The sequence below is a fragment of the Phytophthora infestans genome, genomic scaffold (assembly GCF_000142945.1).
Source record: "Phytophthora infestans T30-4 supercont1.1 genomic scaffold, whole genome shotgun sequence".
In the NCBI taxonomy this organism is placed as follows: domain Eukaryota; phylum Oomycota; class Peronosporomycetes; order Peronosporales; family Peronosporaceae; genus Phytophthora; species Phytophthora infestans.
In genome coordinates this window covers 5,813,358-5,825,822 of record NW_003303758.1, presented here as the reverse complement: position 1 = coordinate 5,825,822, position 12,465 = coordinate 5,813,358, and the positions used below count along the sequence as shown (strand labels likewise).

Sequence of the window (12,465 nt, the reverse complement as noted above, 5' to 3'; positions counted from 1 at the left end):
CTTCGCTCTCCTGTGATGGTGAGTGCACAGCATAGACACTGGGATTAGCTCTGAACAATTAAGAAGGCTGCGAGCACTGTCGGTACGTAGACACTGCATGGTAATCAAAAGCTGCAACTTTCCCACCGCCTTTGACGAGTGCCATTCCTGAAGTTTCCGTTTATAGGCACAGAATGGGAACGTTTCGCGTGTTATGCTTGCACGGTTTCGGCCAGGACGCTCTCAAGTTTCGCAACCGCATCTCGTCGCTCCGACGAGCACTCAAGTCCAGCTTTGATTTTGGTACGTGGCGCACAGCATTACATTGAAATTTGGCGCATTCTAACTTTGATTTCTCTGTGCTCGTCAGTGTTCCCGGAAGCTCCATTCCTGGTGACCAGCTTTCCAAATTCAACACCAGAGGAGCAGGCCAAAATGTACGATGGGATGTGCTGAAGCATTTGAGAGCGTGTCATACTGATGGATATTTCGATCATCTCGACTGTTAATTTAGTGCTGAAGCGGAGCCGACGTATAAGTGGTGGGACTTCGAGATCGATGAGGAGTCAGGCAAGCACACGTATGGACGCGTGGACGAGGCTGATTACCTTGCGGAGTTTGTGCGTAAGGAAGGCCCTTTTGACGGCATCTTCGGCTTCAGCCAGGGTGGCATGACGGCCAATCTGCTCTTACAGCGGCAGTGTAAGTCTCGTGTTTTTGTATTTATTTTGTACAGTTGCTTGGATGCTGACAGGCGAAAAATGCCATTTTACTTGTAGGTGCTGACCCAAACAACTCGCCGTTCTCGTTCAAATTCGCTTTGTTCTTCGCTTCCTGTGACCTTGGGGATCCGGTGCCATCAATACACTTCATGGGAGAGACCGACGCAATCGTTTCGATGGCAGAGGCCAAAAATTGCTCGAGTTATATAACAACCCAAAGGTTTTCGTGCACCCTGGAGGTCACTTTATCCCGACCAACAAGGAGGCAAAAGATGCGCTGCGAGAATTTGCCCAAGAAATGGCTGCAGCTCACGGCGCAAAGTAGAGATTTTAACAATAGAAAAAGAAGAAAAATACCATAATACGTATTCAAAAGGTATCGCGTCAACTGCTCTGGCAAACGAATATCCCTTTATTAGAACAGTCCAATCGCTGTGACACCCGATGTATACAGTATGTCATTATTCCAAGCAGACGCCACTGACGTCACATCATTCTTCGTGTCCTCCGTTGCGGCCATGAACAAGTTTCGCGTCTTGTGTCTTCATGGCTACCGCCAAGACGCTCTGAAGCTGCGTGGCCGCATTGCCGCCTTGCGTCGGACGTTCAAGTCCAGCGTTGAGTTCGGTTCGTGGAGACTTGATACTTATGTCAACTCCGGATCTAAGTGTGTTTGTTGTTCTATCCTTTGTGACTGCGCTGTAGTGTGTCTGGATGCTCCGTTCGAAGTGCCGTATGAACCCACAGCGGAAGAACACGCCAACAAGTACAAAGGACTCATCAGTCTCTCGTGTGGCTTAAAGTGGACTGACGTGGATTTTGTTTACTGTGATAGTGGCGAGACTGGCGAGAACGTAAAGCAACTGAAGTGGTGCGACTTCACTCGCGACGAAGAGACCGGCCAGTATCTCTTGTCGCGGGTGGAAGAAGCGATTGAGTACATTGCCAATTTTGTCACGAAAGAGGGACCGTTCGACGGCATCTTCGGGTTCAGCCAGGGAGGTTCCATGGCGTCGATGATCTTGCAGAGACAAGGTATGAAATGTGATATTATTTTGGTCGGTGCATGCTCGTATGAATGCTGAGATCGCTGTGACTGTGTACATGTGATCAGTGAGCACTTCCGAGTCGCCCTTCGCGTTTCGCTTCTCCATCTTCGTGTCGGCTGGCGCTATTGGAGATCCAAAGTACATGAGCGATGTGAAGGTAGACATGCCGTCATTGCACGTCATCGGCGAGACGGACGCCGTCGTGGATAACGAGAGGAGTCTCGCACTTAAAGATATCTTTGTAAACCCCACGGTTTTTATGCATCCCGGCGGCCACTACATCCCCACGAATAAAGAGCCGAAGGACGCATTCCGAGCTTTTTTCAAAGAGCTACAAGAAGCTGACGAAGCACAGTAAACACTTGACATGCTGCAATTTAGAGAATGAAGCCAAACCGTTCGCAACTGTATCCATCTTGAGTTTGATGTGGTCCACGTTTTTGCTTGTCAATCATTGCGATCTTCCAACAAAAGGTCATTAGTGTATCCATGCCATCATTGCGAGTGCTCCTCGCTGCATTCATCTGTTTATGGGGCTTTTATCGACCCACTCAAGCCGGTACAGTACTAGTCGTGACTCCTGAGAATGAGGCGTCTCTCACACTCGCTGCTGAGCTCTATCACGCGGCGCAAGAGTCGGATCAGACTCACGACAAGGAGAGACTTCTTCGACAAAGTATCGACGTGTATCCAGAGATTGCAGCAGCTTACAACAACTTGGCTATGCTAATTTTCGGGCGAAATGAACGAGATGAAGCTCTGCAGCTGCTGGAACGAGGTCTACAAGCCGCTGAAGCCACCCAAGACTGGGAAAATGTGGCCAACATCCACAACAATATCGGGTTTATCGCTCGAGAACGCGGCAAATGGAGCGTTGCGTACTCGTTAGAAGCTCTCGGCCACTTTGAGGAGGCGTTGGAAATTGATCCGGAGTTTGTGGGGGCCTTATACAACAAAGCTTCGGTGTTGTTGGCTCTCCGTAGAGACATGGAGTCGAAGGAGATGCTTTTAAAGGTGCTGGAGCTTGAGCCGGATGATCGACAGGCTCACCTGGATCTGGGTAGGATTTACTTTGAACATGGAGATCTGGAGAAGGCGTTGGAGCATGAAGATTACGTCATTAACATGGCTACAACGTCCAAAGAAAAACTGCAGGGAATGCACAACAAAGGAGTGTTTCTGAAGGAGTACGACTTGCTCTCTCGTGCTCTTAAAGTGTACGAGGAGATGCTGTTAATCGACACAGTGGAGACCTATGTGCTCGTCGATATGATGAACGCGAAGCGGTCGTTCTGTGACTGGGAGGGCATGGAGAAGCTCGAGAATCAGGTGCTGGCTGCTGCTCAACGCCAGTTCGAGCTTGAGATCTCTCAGGAACAGGCCGTTTTCCTGCCATTCGACTCCACGCTAGTCAAAGTTTCCGACGCTTTCCGCAGAAATTTGGCAATTCGAGCGTCTAAAATCTACGAACAGCCGAGTACACTAGAGCTACTTCCGTTATCTTGGAGTGTTAATGAGCCGTCCTGGGATCGTCCTACGACTCGTCAACGCTTGAAGATTGGGTATTTGAGCTTCGATTTCCGTGATCATCCCATGGGACACCTCACTTTGGGGCTCATTGAGCAGCATGCGGCATTGGCGAGTGGTGTAGACACAATTTGCTACTCGTACGGACCCAATTCCGAAGCCTCCGCACCGTGGCGTCGCCAATTCGAAGACAAATGTGGCGTTTTCCGGGACTTGTTGGGCATGTCGGACCTCCAGGCTGCGCAGACGATCGGCCTCGATGGAATTGATGTGTTGGTGGATCTGATGGCGCACACGAAAGGTGCCAGACTGGGGATTCCGTCGCTTCGACCGAGTCGGATTGTTGTCAATTATCTAGGATATCCGGGAACAATGGGCTCGAGCTTCACGGATTTCGCAATGGTGGATAAACTCGTCCTCCCGCCTGAAGTAGCAGCAGCAAGTATGACGGAACAAGTTGTGTATCTCCCATTCACGTACCAAGCGAATCGCTATGAGCCCTGGATCTCTGCATGTGGCGATGTGGACTGTCAACGAGCGAACAGGTCGCAGCATGGCTTACCCACCGATGGCTTGGTCTTCTGCAATTTCAATACAATTAACAAGATGGAGAGTGAGTCGTTCGCAGTCTGGATGAGTATTCTGAGGCAGATTCCCAACAGTGTGCTCTGGCTACTCGCCCCATCCGGTCCAGATGCGCTTCGTGTGATGGAAAAGCTGCATGACCAAGCAATGGCGCATGGCGTTCTCCCGTCGAGAGTGATCTTCGCTCCACGAGTGGATAAATATTCCCATCTTGCACGGATTACAGTGGCTGATATCTTCTTGGACTCTTTCGTTTACAACGCTCACTCGACTGCGGCAGATGCGCTGTGGGCGAATGTTCCCATTGTTACGTTGTGGGGAGACACCTTCCCGTCTCGAGTTGCTGCGTCGCTGATACGGAACGCCATTCCGTACCCAGAATTGGTATCACAGAGTGTTAAAGACTACGAACGAATGGCAGTTTACCTGGCTAGAACACCGAAAGTGTTACGTCGTATTCGCAACGCCCTGGCAGCCAACACACTGACCTCACCGCTGTTTAATACCAAGCAAACCACAGAAAGCATAGAGACTGCGTACGAAGTGATGCACGACGTGGTGAATCGCTTGCATTCTTTAAGTAACAACGAGAGAAAGTTACGCTTCCAACTGATAATTCAACCGGAACGCGCGGCGGACTCATTCGGGAGCGTGGAAAGCATCCATTCTCGTGTGAATGAAGTGATTCAGCAAGGGATTTCTCTCCAAGAACGAGGAGACTACACTGGCGCTGAGAATGTCTACTTACGCGTACTACGTGCGAGTCCCGGGAATGCGGACGCTGTTCATTTATTGGGCACTATTCACTTCCAGAATGAGCGGTTTATGCTGGCTATCGAGTATATTACGCGTGCCGTGGCAATAAATCCACATGTGACGTGGTATCACTCCAATCTGGCACTATGTTACATGGCGATGGACCAATTCGAGACTGCAAAAGAAGCGTTTGATACAGCTTTGCAACTCGATGCGTCCAATCACATGGCTGTATCGAAGCTTGGTGAGATTTACGCCAGTCAGAAAGCGCTCGACAAGGTAGTTAACCTCTACGCGACGTACGGAGAAGCTGCGTATTCCTTCTCAGGACAACCAACAAGTGCCAGGCAAGACGAGATGCGACAAGCCTACATGGACTACTCCAATGCATTAGACAAGACTGGGCAGTCTCTGGAGGCCACTCAACTGCTACAAGCAGCAGTAGAGCAGCATCCCGACATCTTTCAACTCCGTTACAGCCTCGGCGTACTGTACAACAAGCTGGAGAAATATGACGAGGGCAATCAGCAACAATTCGACGCTGTGGTTGCTCAAGCTCGCTATCTTTTCGAGACTCAAGGGCGACATTTCATAAAAATTCCTCGTCCCGACCACAAAGTGGTGATCGCTTTTTACTGCCACGAGTACGACCAATCGTGGTGGGGGCAGTGGGGGCCTTCTTCCCTAAAAACAGGTCTGGGTGGGTCGGAAGAAGCAGTCGTGTTCCTGTCTCGTGAGCTTCAGAAACTCGGCTACTGGGTGGAAGTCTACGGTGATCCGTCGACGCAAGATATCTCGACTTTAGACGACGCAGACGAAGATAAAGCTCGCTGGTATCCTCACTATACGTACGATGTTGACGACAAAGGCGTCGACATTTTCGTGGCTTGGAGATATCATATTTCTATGGCTATGGGACGAGCTGCTCGCAAAAAATTCATGTGGATGCACGACCTTCCTCAAGAAGATGCGAGACGCTCAACTGAGTTGCTCAACAATGCTGACGGGATCTTCTGTGTCAGTGAGTTTCATGCCTCTGCGTTCCCTGAAACTCTCCGGTCAAAACTTACAGTCAGTACCAACGCAGTCGATCGCTCCTTCTTCGTCCACGGACCAAACCACGCAGATCGATTCGTCTACGGCAGCTCACCCAGTCGAGGGCTGCACACTCTACTGAAGGCGTGGCCACGTATCCGAGAGAAGATTCCGACGGCTGAACTGTCTGTATTTTATGGCTTTACACCTGCATTTATGAAGTGGGGGGACTCTCACATGGCCAACTTTACCGACTGGATGAGCGAGATGAATCAACTACTTAGTGAGACGCCAGGTGTGCGCTTTGTGGGTCTCGTTAACCATGCGCAACTGGCGAAAGAATACTCGAACGCGGGGTTCTACCTGTACCCGACGACTTTTTCAGAGACGAGCTGCATTTCCCTCATGAAAGCCATGACGAACGGCGCCATCCCAATCACCAGTCGCTTCTCTGTCTCCGCGTTACCTGAGACGGTCGACGACTTTGATCTTGGGCCACGAGCTCTGCAACAACGCAACATTGGTACATTCAGGTCTCGTTGTTGCTTTAAAAACTTTTTTTTAACTGTTATGCACATGCTAGACGACGATCCGGAATGGCTGGAGCTCTGGATACAAAGCATTGTCGATGCTGTACACAACGAGCAGCAGGCAACAACAGTCCGTCATCGTATGAAGCGCTTCGCTCGGAAGAAATATCGCTGGGAGAATATTGCATTGCAGTGGCATCGCGTGGTCTCCAAACCGAAATTTCCGTAAATAATGGTGTCACGTCTTTCATCTTTTGTGTATTTTTCGCTTTTACCCATCTGTCCCTTACAGATTCAGAGTCGCCCGGCATTTCTTGCAATACCAGTCGTCGGCAGGAACAGCATCAAGCTTGGCGCATTTCTAATAGCAAAGAAAAACACTAAATTAGCAATACTCGATGAAAAATACGAACACAAAAGACGTACCAGGTGGAAAACGCGGTCGCAGCCCTTGGTGCCGTCCTCGGAGCCGCAGATCACGTGCGAGTCCAGTCGAATCCGGTTCTTCTTACAGGCCCCACACGTCTGCAGATTACACTCGTTGCAGAACCATTCCGTCTCTGGAATTTTCTCCAGTCCGATGCAAGTAACATGGAAGGCACGAGGACATCCGTCGCAGCAGAGCAGCTCTCCTCCCAGGCCACAGACACTGCAGTCGACATCCCATTGGTCGTCCGGATTCTTCGGTCCCGTGTGGTTCTCCACGTGCGCTGGTCGCACTGGAGAAGATTTCCTTGATGGCAGACGATGCGACGACGTGGCAGACACAGCTGAATCCGAGTCTGCGCCGCTCTCCGAGTCGGAATCCCCCGACTTTGTCTTGGCTTGCTTGCGACGTCGACCTCGTGACGTTGGCGACTGGGAGCGTCTCGGCCGCTTGGCTGCTGCTTTGCCGTTCTTCTTGGCAGGGAGCACTGGATTCACTGATGTATCGCACTCGTGACAGAAGATCTTGCCACGAGGGACGCGACGCAGACCAATGCACGAGTAGTGGAAGACATGAGGACATCCGTCGCAACACACGAGCTCGCCGCCTTCGCTGCAGATATAGCAGTCCTCTTCCCACTCGTCCACCGACTCGCGCGTCCGACCGGCATCGTCGGCTTCTTCGTCCTGTTTCTTCTTCTTGACTGCGCGTTCCTTGCGCGATCGCTTCTCCTTCTCACTCTTCGCACGCGTCTTCATGGCATCTTCAGCCGACACATTCAGAAAGCCCAGCACCTCCAGACGATGCATCAGTGAGGCCAACGCAGTGGCCAAAACAGCGACAGTCTTGCCGCGTTTCACACTCTGAATCCAGCGCTCCCGACAATACTTGGAGGGCCACAACCTCGTCCCATCATCCACCAGAGCGTCCATCGTCTCCTCTTCTTCGTCGTCGTCCTCTTCGTCGCTCTTGTCGTCGACTTCCTCGCTCGTACTACTCGCACTCTTCACATCCGTTTGAGGAGTACTCGACGCTGCCGCAGTGTCCGGTTTCAGCTTCGTTTGAGCCGCCATCAGCTCGGTTTCTAACGCCAACAACAAACCACAAAAGTCCTCCATCTTGTCAACATCTTGCACTGATTTCCTCCACCTCCAATTCCGCCGTTTCAGGGCGATCAGGCCACGTCGAGCCAAGCGTACGAAGACACTTGCAGATCCAGTCCTGACCCTTGAGCAGATCTTCGCGAAAGGACTCGACACTGGGCTCTGCATGCTCAACAGCTTTACGCTTCGAGTGTTTGCCGTTCTTCCACTGTAGAAACGCCGTTTCCTCGTCAGCCGACGCACGTGGCGGCCGCTTCTTGGCACTCTCCTCGTTCAAGAGATCGGAAATCAGCAAACCAGGCTTCGACACGGGCATCTCGCTCGAGAGTTCGTCCATGTGGTCATTCAGCGCTGATCGCAGCTGCGCCTCGCGAGAGATACGCCCATCTAGCGCCTGCAACAGCGAGTTCACCTCCGTCTGCGACGAATAGCAGTACCACGTGGCAGTGCTGTCGTCCTCCGGGATCAACGAGTCTCTCGGAGATCCGCTCTTCGCCAGAGACTCGTACTTGCGCTTCAACGTGCTCGGGAGGCCTGGTACCTCCACATACAGTCGCTGTAAATCTCCTCGCAGGATCCAGTACCGTAACTGGTCTCGATCTCGTCCGAGAGGCTCCGACCGTACGAAAGCCTGGAGAAGCAGAGCGTTAAACTTGCGCTTCTTGTGCATCACTTCTTCTTCGCGAGCTGCGTCCGCTTCGAGAATCTCCAGAACGTGCGTGGCAGACACGATAATCCGCTCCGGAAGGCCACACTCCTTGCCCTTTTCGATGGCACTTTGCAGCAGAGTGGCGTCTTTGGACGTCAAGCCATCGGTGATGCCGTTCTTGGCTTGACTGCGCTTACGCTCGATCTGTTCCTGTCGCTGCAGCTTGCGTTGCTTCACTTCCATCTTCTGTCGAAGACGCTCCCGCTGCTTGTCGAGTTTCTTCTTGCGCGCAATGTATTCGTGTCGAGAGATAAAGTCCTGCAGCTGCAGATTCTCCAGCTCGTCCTCGTTCCTCGTCAGAGCTTCTTCGCTATACGCAAGATCGTCCAAGTCCGAGTCGCTAGCAGAGCCAGTGTCGCCATCAAAGTCGCTCTTGGTCTCCTCCGTACCCAGCCACGACTTGATCGACGTCTTGCTGGGCTCCACAATGCTCGTGAGTTCGGCTCGCTGCTTCTCGCGCAGTTTCTTCTCGTCTTCCAGCGTCACTTTCTTGTCCAGCAGCACAGCGCGATTGTATTCCTTCGTGCCCTGGAGCATGTCGTTGAGATGTTTGCCCAACAGGTTTCGGACCTTTTCCGTGCCCACCAGACGACCGACCAGGAACTGCAGTAGCGCCAGTTTGTGCTGCACTTGTAATGCCGGGTAGTCGACGTCCTGTAGAGCTCTAAATGCCGCCAAGAAGGTCGACGTCGCGTGTGCTGTGTAGCGAGGCACAGCCGCAATCAAGCTGCAGAGAATCGATGGCCACGTGAGCGACGTCAGCATCGAGCGGGTCGGCACGCCTACAGTCAACGGCGCGTGCTGGATCTCGTAGCGATAGCGCTCGCTGTCGTCGATGGAGTTTTCGTCATCCGATACGTAGTCGTCGTCCTCTCTGTCCGCTAGGATCTTCTCCAGTAAGCACATGTGGATCTCTGTCAGCATAGCAGAGTACTTTGAGTGGCTTAGAGCGCGACTGAACTGGTCCACGGATACGTCCGAGAGCTCCAGGATGTCGCGGAAGGCGTAGATGCAGTCCCACACAGCCAGCAGCTTCCCAACGCATTGCGTCGGGATATCTGCAAAGTCACACGGCGTCGGCCTGTATAAAAGCAAGCGTTAGAAAGATATACCTCCGAAGTATACGTATACTCCAGGACGTACGTTGGTTTGTCCGGACGCGACGTGTCTTCGATCACTTCACGCGGGATTTCGTCCACTCCGCGTCTCTTCTTGTTGTGGAACGACTCCTCCTTCCTTCTGAGCGCTGCGTCCTCTTTCTCCAGCTTCTCCACTTTGTCTTTCGCTGCACGCACAGTCTTGCCGAGATCTTCTGCCAGTCTGCCGAGTTTCTCCTCCTCCTTGTCTTTGTACTTGACTTTTTTGCGACTGAGGATGCGGTCCTGCATCTCCAACACGCGCTTGGCCTTGTGCTCGATCGCCTCCACCGACTTCTTGGCCAGCAGCTCCTCCCTCATCTGCTCAGCCATGCGACGTCGAGCGTCACGCTCCAGTTTCTCCGTCTCGCGCATCACACGCGCCTTCTCCTTCGACTCTTTCTTCAATCGACGTCGGTCCAAGCATTCGCTAAAATATTTATTCAATAAATAAATAATTTATAGCAAAAAAAAAAACACTGGAGAGCGGTTTTAAACACGTACGAGCACATTTTGCAGTACCACTCGCTATCTGGAATCATATCTTCACTCATTCCCAAACTAAAAATAATAAAATAAAAAATAATTAGCAACTGATAAAAATAAATAATTGCCAATGCAACACGTACCAATTCATGTGGAACGCTCGGGGACAGCGATCGCAACACAGCAACTCTCCTCCGTCCTTGCAAATGTTGCAGTACCATCGATTATGATCCGCCCAGCCGTCGTCTCCCGTGTCGTTGCCGTCCTCGTCGGCTGAGTGGATGGGCGTGTCGATGGCTGTAGTTGCCACACTCTCTGCGTCTTCTTCGCTGTTGTTACACAGCTCCACGACACTCAGCATGTGGGCGGGTCGGGCGTGGAGTCCGTCCATGTCGCTGTTTGTGGCGTATATCTGGTCGTTCACACCCTGATATGTGGCATGTCCAGACGGAGTAAGTTTGTGCTCGGTCTTTTTGCGTGGCTTCTTGCCTCGCGCTTTGGGTTTCCCGGTATCTCGGCTGGAATAGACCGAAGACTGGATGAAGCGAGCCTTGCCGGTGTATTTAGACTTGCTCGAATAGGGAGGCGGAGATCCCGGCGGTGGAGGTGGCGGAGGCATCATCATGAAGCCAGCCGAGTCCAGGTCGCTGTCTTCGTCACTCATGTTTATCTGGAAATGGGTCATTGCCATCATGTAGGTTAGTGAAAATGGGTTCCTTTTTTCAAGTTAAACGGCAAAGTTTGCCACGTACGTTGATGCGGGTGCAGTGGGTGCTATGAGGACGGAAAGGAGCGAAACAAGACTTCAGGCGACGAACTAGCCACGTTTACGCCCGCCAAGAAGAGATGAGGGCGTGGACTAGCGCTTTTTCCTTCTGTTGCCGCACTGCCACGGCGAAAGTGGCGGGTCGCTCGCTCGATTGGAATTGAGCCTCGAGTTGAGCGCTATGCCATCGGGTCAAACCATGATTCTCACATTTCATACACAGCTTTTCCTCATTCCCTACAACAAACTAACTATGATACTCTACAAACTTATACGTGACGCATAAAACATCCAGTTTATTTGCCTTCCGCCATTTTTGGCAAAACGCCACGTCCACACCCCCACCCGATAGCCAGCCAATCTTTTCTTCTCCCCCCTTACGTAGGTTCCTCCTCACTTCCACATCCAATTGCAATCAGATTCACTGCCACATCCAACGGGATCGTAAAACGTTGACGGCAAGCATGGAACACATTTTCGCAAACCGAAAGCGAAACAATGGAAAACTTCAACTAAGTTATCGGAATGGCAACATCATAAAGCAGTCGCAAACTAGCAGTAAAAAGCTGCCAACAATGGAATTGTGAATTTTATCGACGCATAGATAACGACAATCTAGCTGCTGGACGCTTCAACAGTCAACGCATCCTCAACTAACAGCCTCGACTGAATGCATAAGCTGCTTTCCATTGTCGATACACGCTGCAACGGCTTCGTGGTGATGATGCATTTCGATTGTCTTCGCTCTTCATTTTACCCACTACGACGGCATGAGTACGATATATCGCCACCATTGAGGCTGTGGTAGTGTGCAATGGTGATGAGGGATTGCAGAGGAAAATAAAAAGTTGCTCTAATTTCTTTAACAGGAAAGACTTACCATTGGTAGTGATGGGCACTCAGCTATGAGTTTCCTATTGAGTGCGCTCGGAGATAAGTGCTATTACTTCATCTTTATTAATTAATTCATGCGTGAATATGTGATCTCAGCCAATAACCATGCTGCCCTGTAGGTTGGTTGTCCTGGGGTAGCTTGCCGCTCCAGCCAACTAACAATCCCAGCATGCCCAGTACTTAGCAACTGACTGGCGTGTGAGTTTGCGTAACATATATTCAGCTCAGCAAAATGCGAAGAAATTTTACCAGGAAATACTCTTAGCTGCAGCAAGTATCACCGCAATTGACCTGGTAGACACCGCAGTCTCCGCGATACGCGTATGGAGCAATACGCATGCGAATCATTCCCCCAAAACTAAACAGGTATTCGGAATCTAGCGAAGATCTTTTACCCCAGGGAGGATCGGTTCCAGCGTTAGCGACACCACTTGATGTGTGCAGCATTATAGAGCGTTGCGCTTCACTGTTTGAGCAAGGCGCGCTACGCTCGAGTAGCATTGTAGTCCTCACACAGGCAGAAAGCAGTAGGAATGGCGATTTCTGAGCCTTCAAAGATCCATTTTTACCAGTTCGCGGCGTGTTTTGCATCCAGTTAGTACCACAGCGGCGAAGTAAATCAGGAGATGAACGGTGAGGAGTGCAACACAGCACGGAACGCGAGTTTGCGAGGCCGTGGTGAGGTCGCGAACTGAAACTCCTTCTGCTTGTGGAAACAGGTTAAGTTATGGCTACCATTGTCCAAAACTAAGTCCCATAAA

General features: G+C 51.3%; 4 protein-coding genes across 4 annotated transcripts; 3 read left to right on the top strand and 1 right to left on the bottom strand.

Annotated features, from left to right (window-relative positions):
- Positions 1 to 173: 173 nt before the first annotated feature.
- On the top strand, positions 174 to 1,026 carry PITG_00985 (serine hydrolase (FSH1), putative; the record flags this gene model as incomplete). The annotated part of the gene is made up of 5 exons (XM_002909470.1): positions 174 to 282; positions 350 to 416; positions 494 to 681; positions 759 to 832; positions 904 to 1,026. 5 exons carry the CDS (start codon positions 174 to 176, stop codon positions 1,024 to 1,026), a joined length of 561 nt encoding a protein of 186 aa, XP_002909516.1.
- Positions 1,027 to 1,219: 193 nt separating this feature from the next.
- Positions 1,220 to 2,108, top strand: PITG_00984 (serine hydrolase (FSH1), putative; the record flags this gene model as incomplete). Its single annotated transcript, XM_002909469.1, has 4 exons — positions 1,220 to 1,328; positions 1,407 to 1,467; positions 1,537 to 1,736; positions 1,816 to 2,108. The coding sequence occupies 4 exons, from the start codon at positions 1,220 to 1,222 to the stop codon at positions 2,106 to 2,108; spliced, it is 663 nt and encodes a 220-aa protein (XP_002909515.1).
- Positions 2,109 to 2,239: 131 nt separating this feature from the next.
- Positions 2,240 to 6,412, top strand: PITG_00983 (UDP-N-acetylglucosamine-peptide N-acetylglucosaminyltransferase 110 kDa subunit, putative; the record flags this gene model as incomplete). Its single annotated transcript, XM_002909468.1, has 3 exons — positions 2,240 to 4,766; positions 4,818 to 6,176; positions 6,237 to 6,412. 3 exons carry the CDS (start codon positions 2,240 to 2,242, stop codon positions 6,410 to 6,412), a joined length of 4,062 nt encoding a protein of 1,353 aa, XP_002909514.1.
- Positions 6,413 to 6,469: 57 nt separating this feature from the next.
- Positions 6,470 to 10,738, bottom strand: PITG_00982 (uncharacterized protein; the record flags this gene model as incomplete). Its single annotated transcript, XM_002909467.1, has 6 exons — positions 6,470 to 6,544; positions 6,610 to 7,694; positions 7,810 to 9,503; positions 9,566 to 9,988; positions 10,063 to 10,119; positions 10,188 to 10,738. The coding sequence occupies 6 exons, from the start codon at positions 10,736 to 10,738 to the stop codon at positions 6,470 to 6,472; spliced, it is 3,885 nt and encodes a 1,294-aa protein (XP_002909513.1).
- Between the last annotated feature and the right edge of the window lie 1,727 nt (positions 10,739 to 12,465).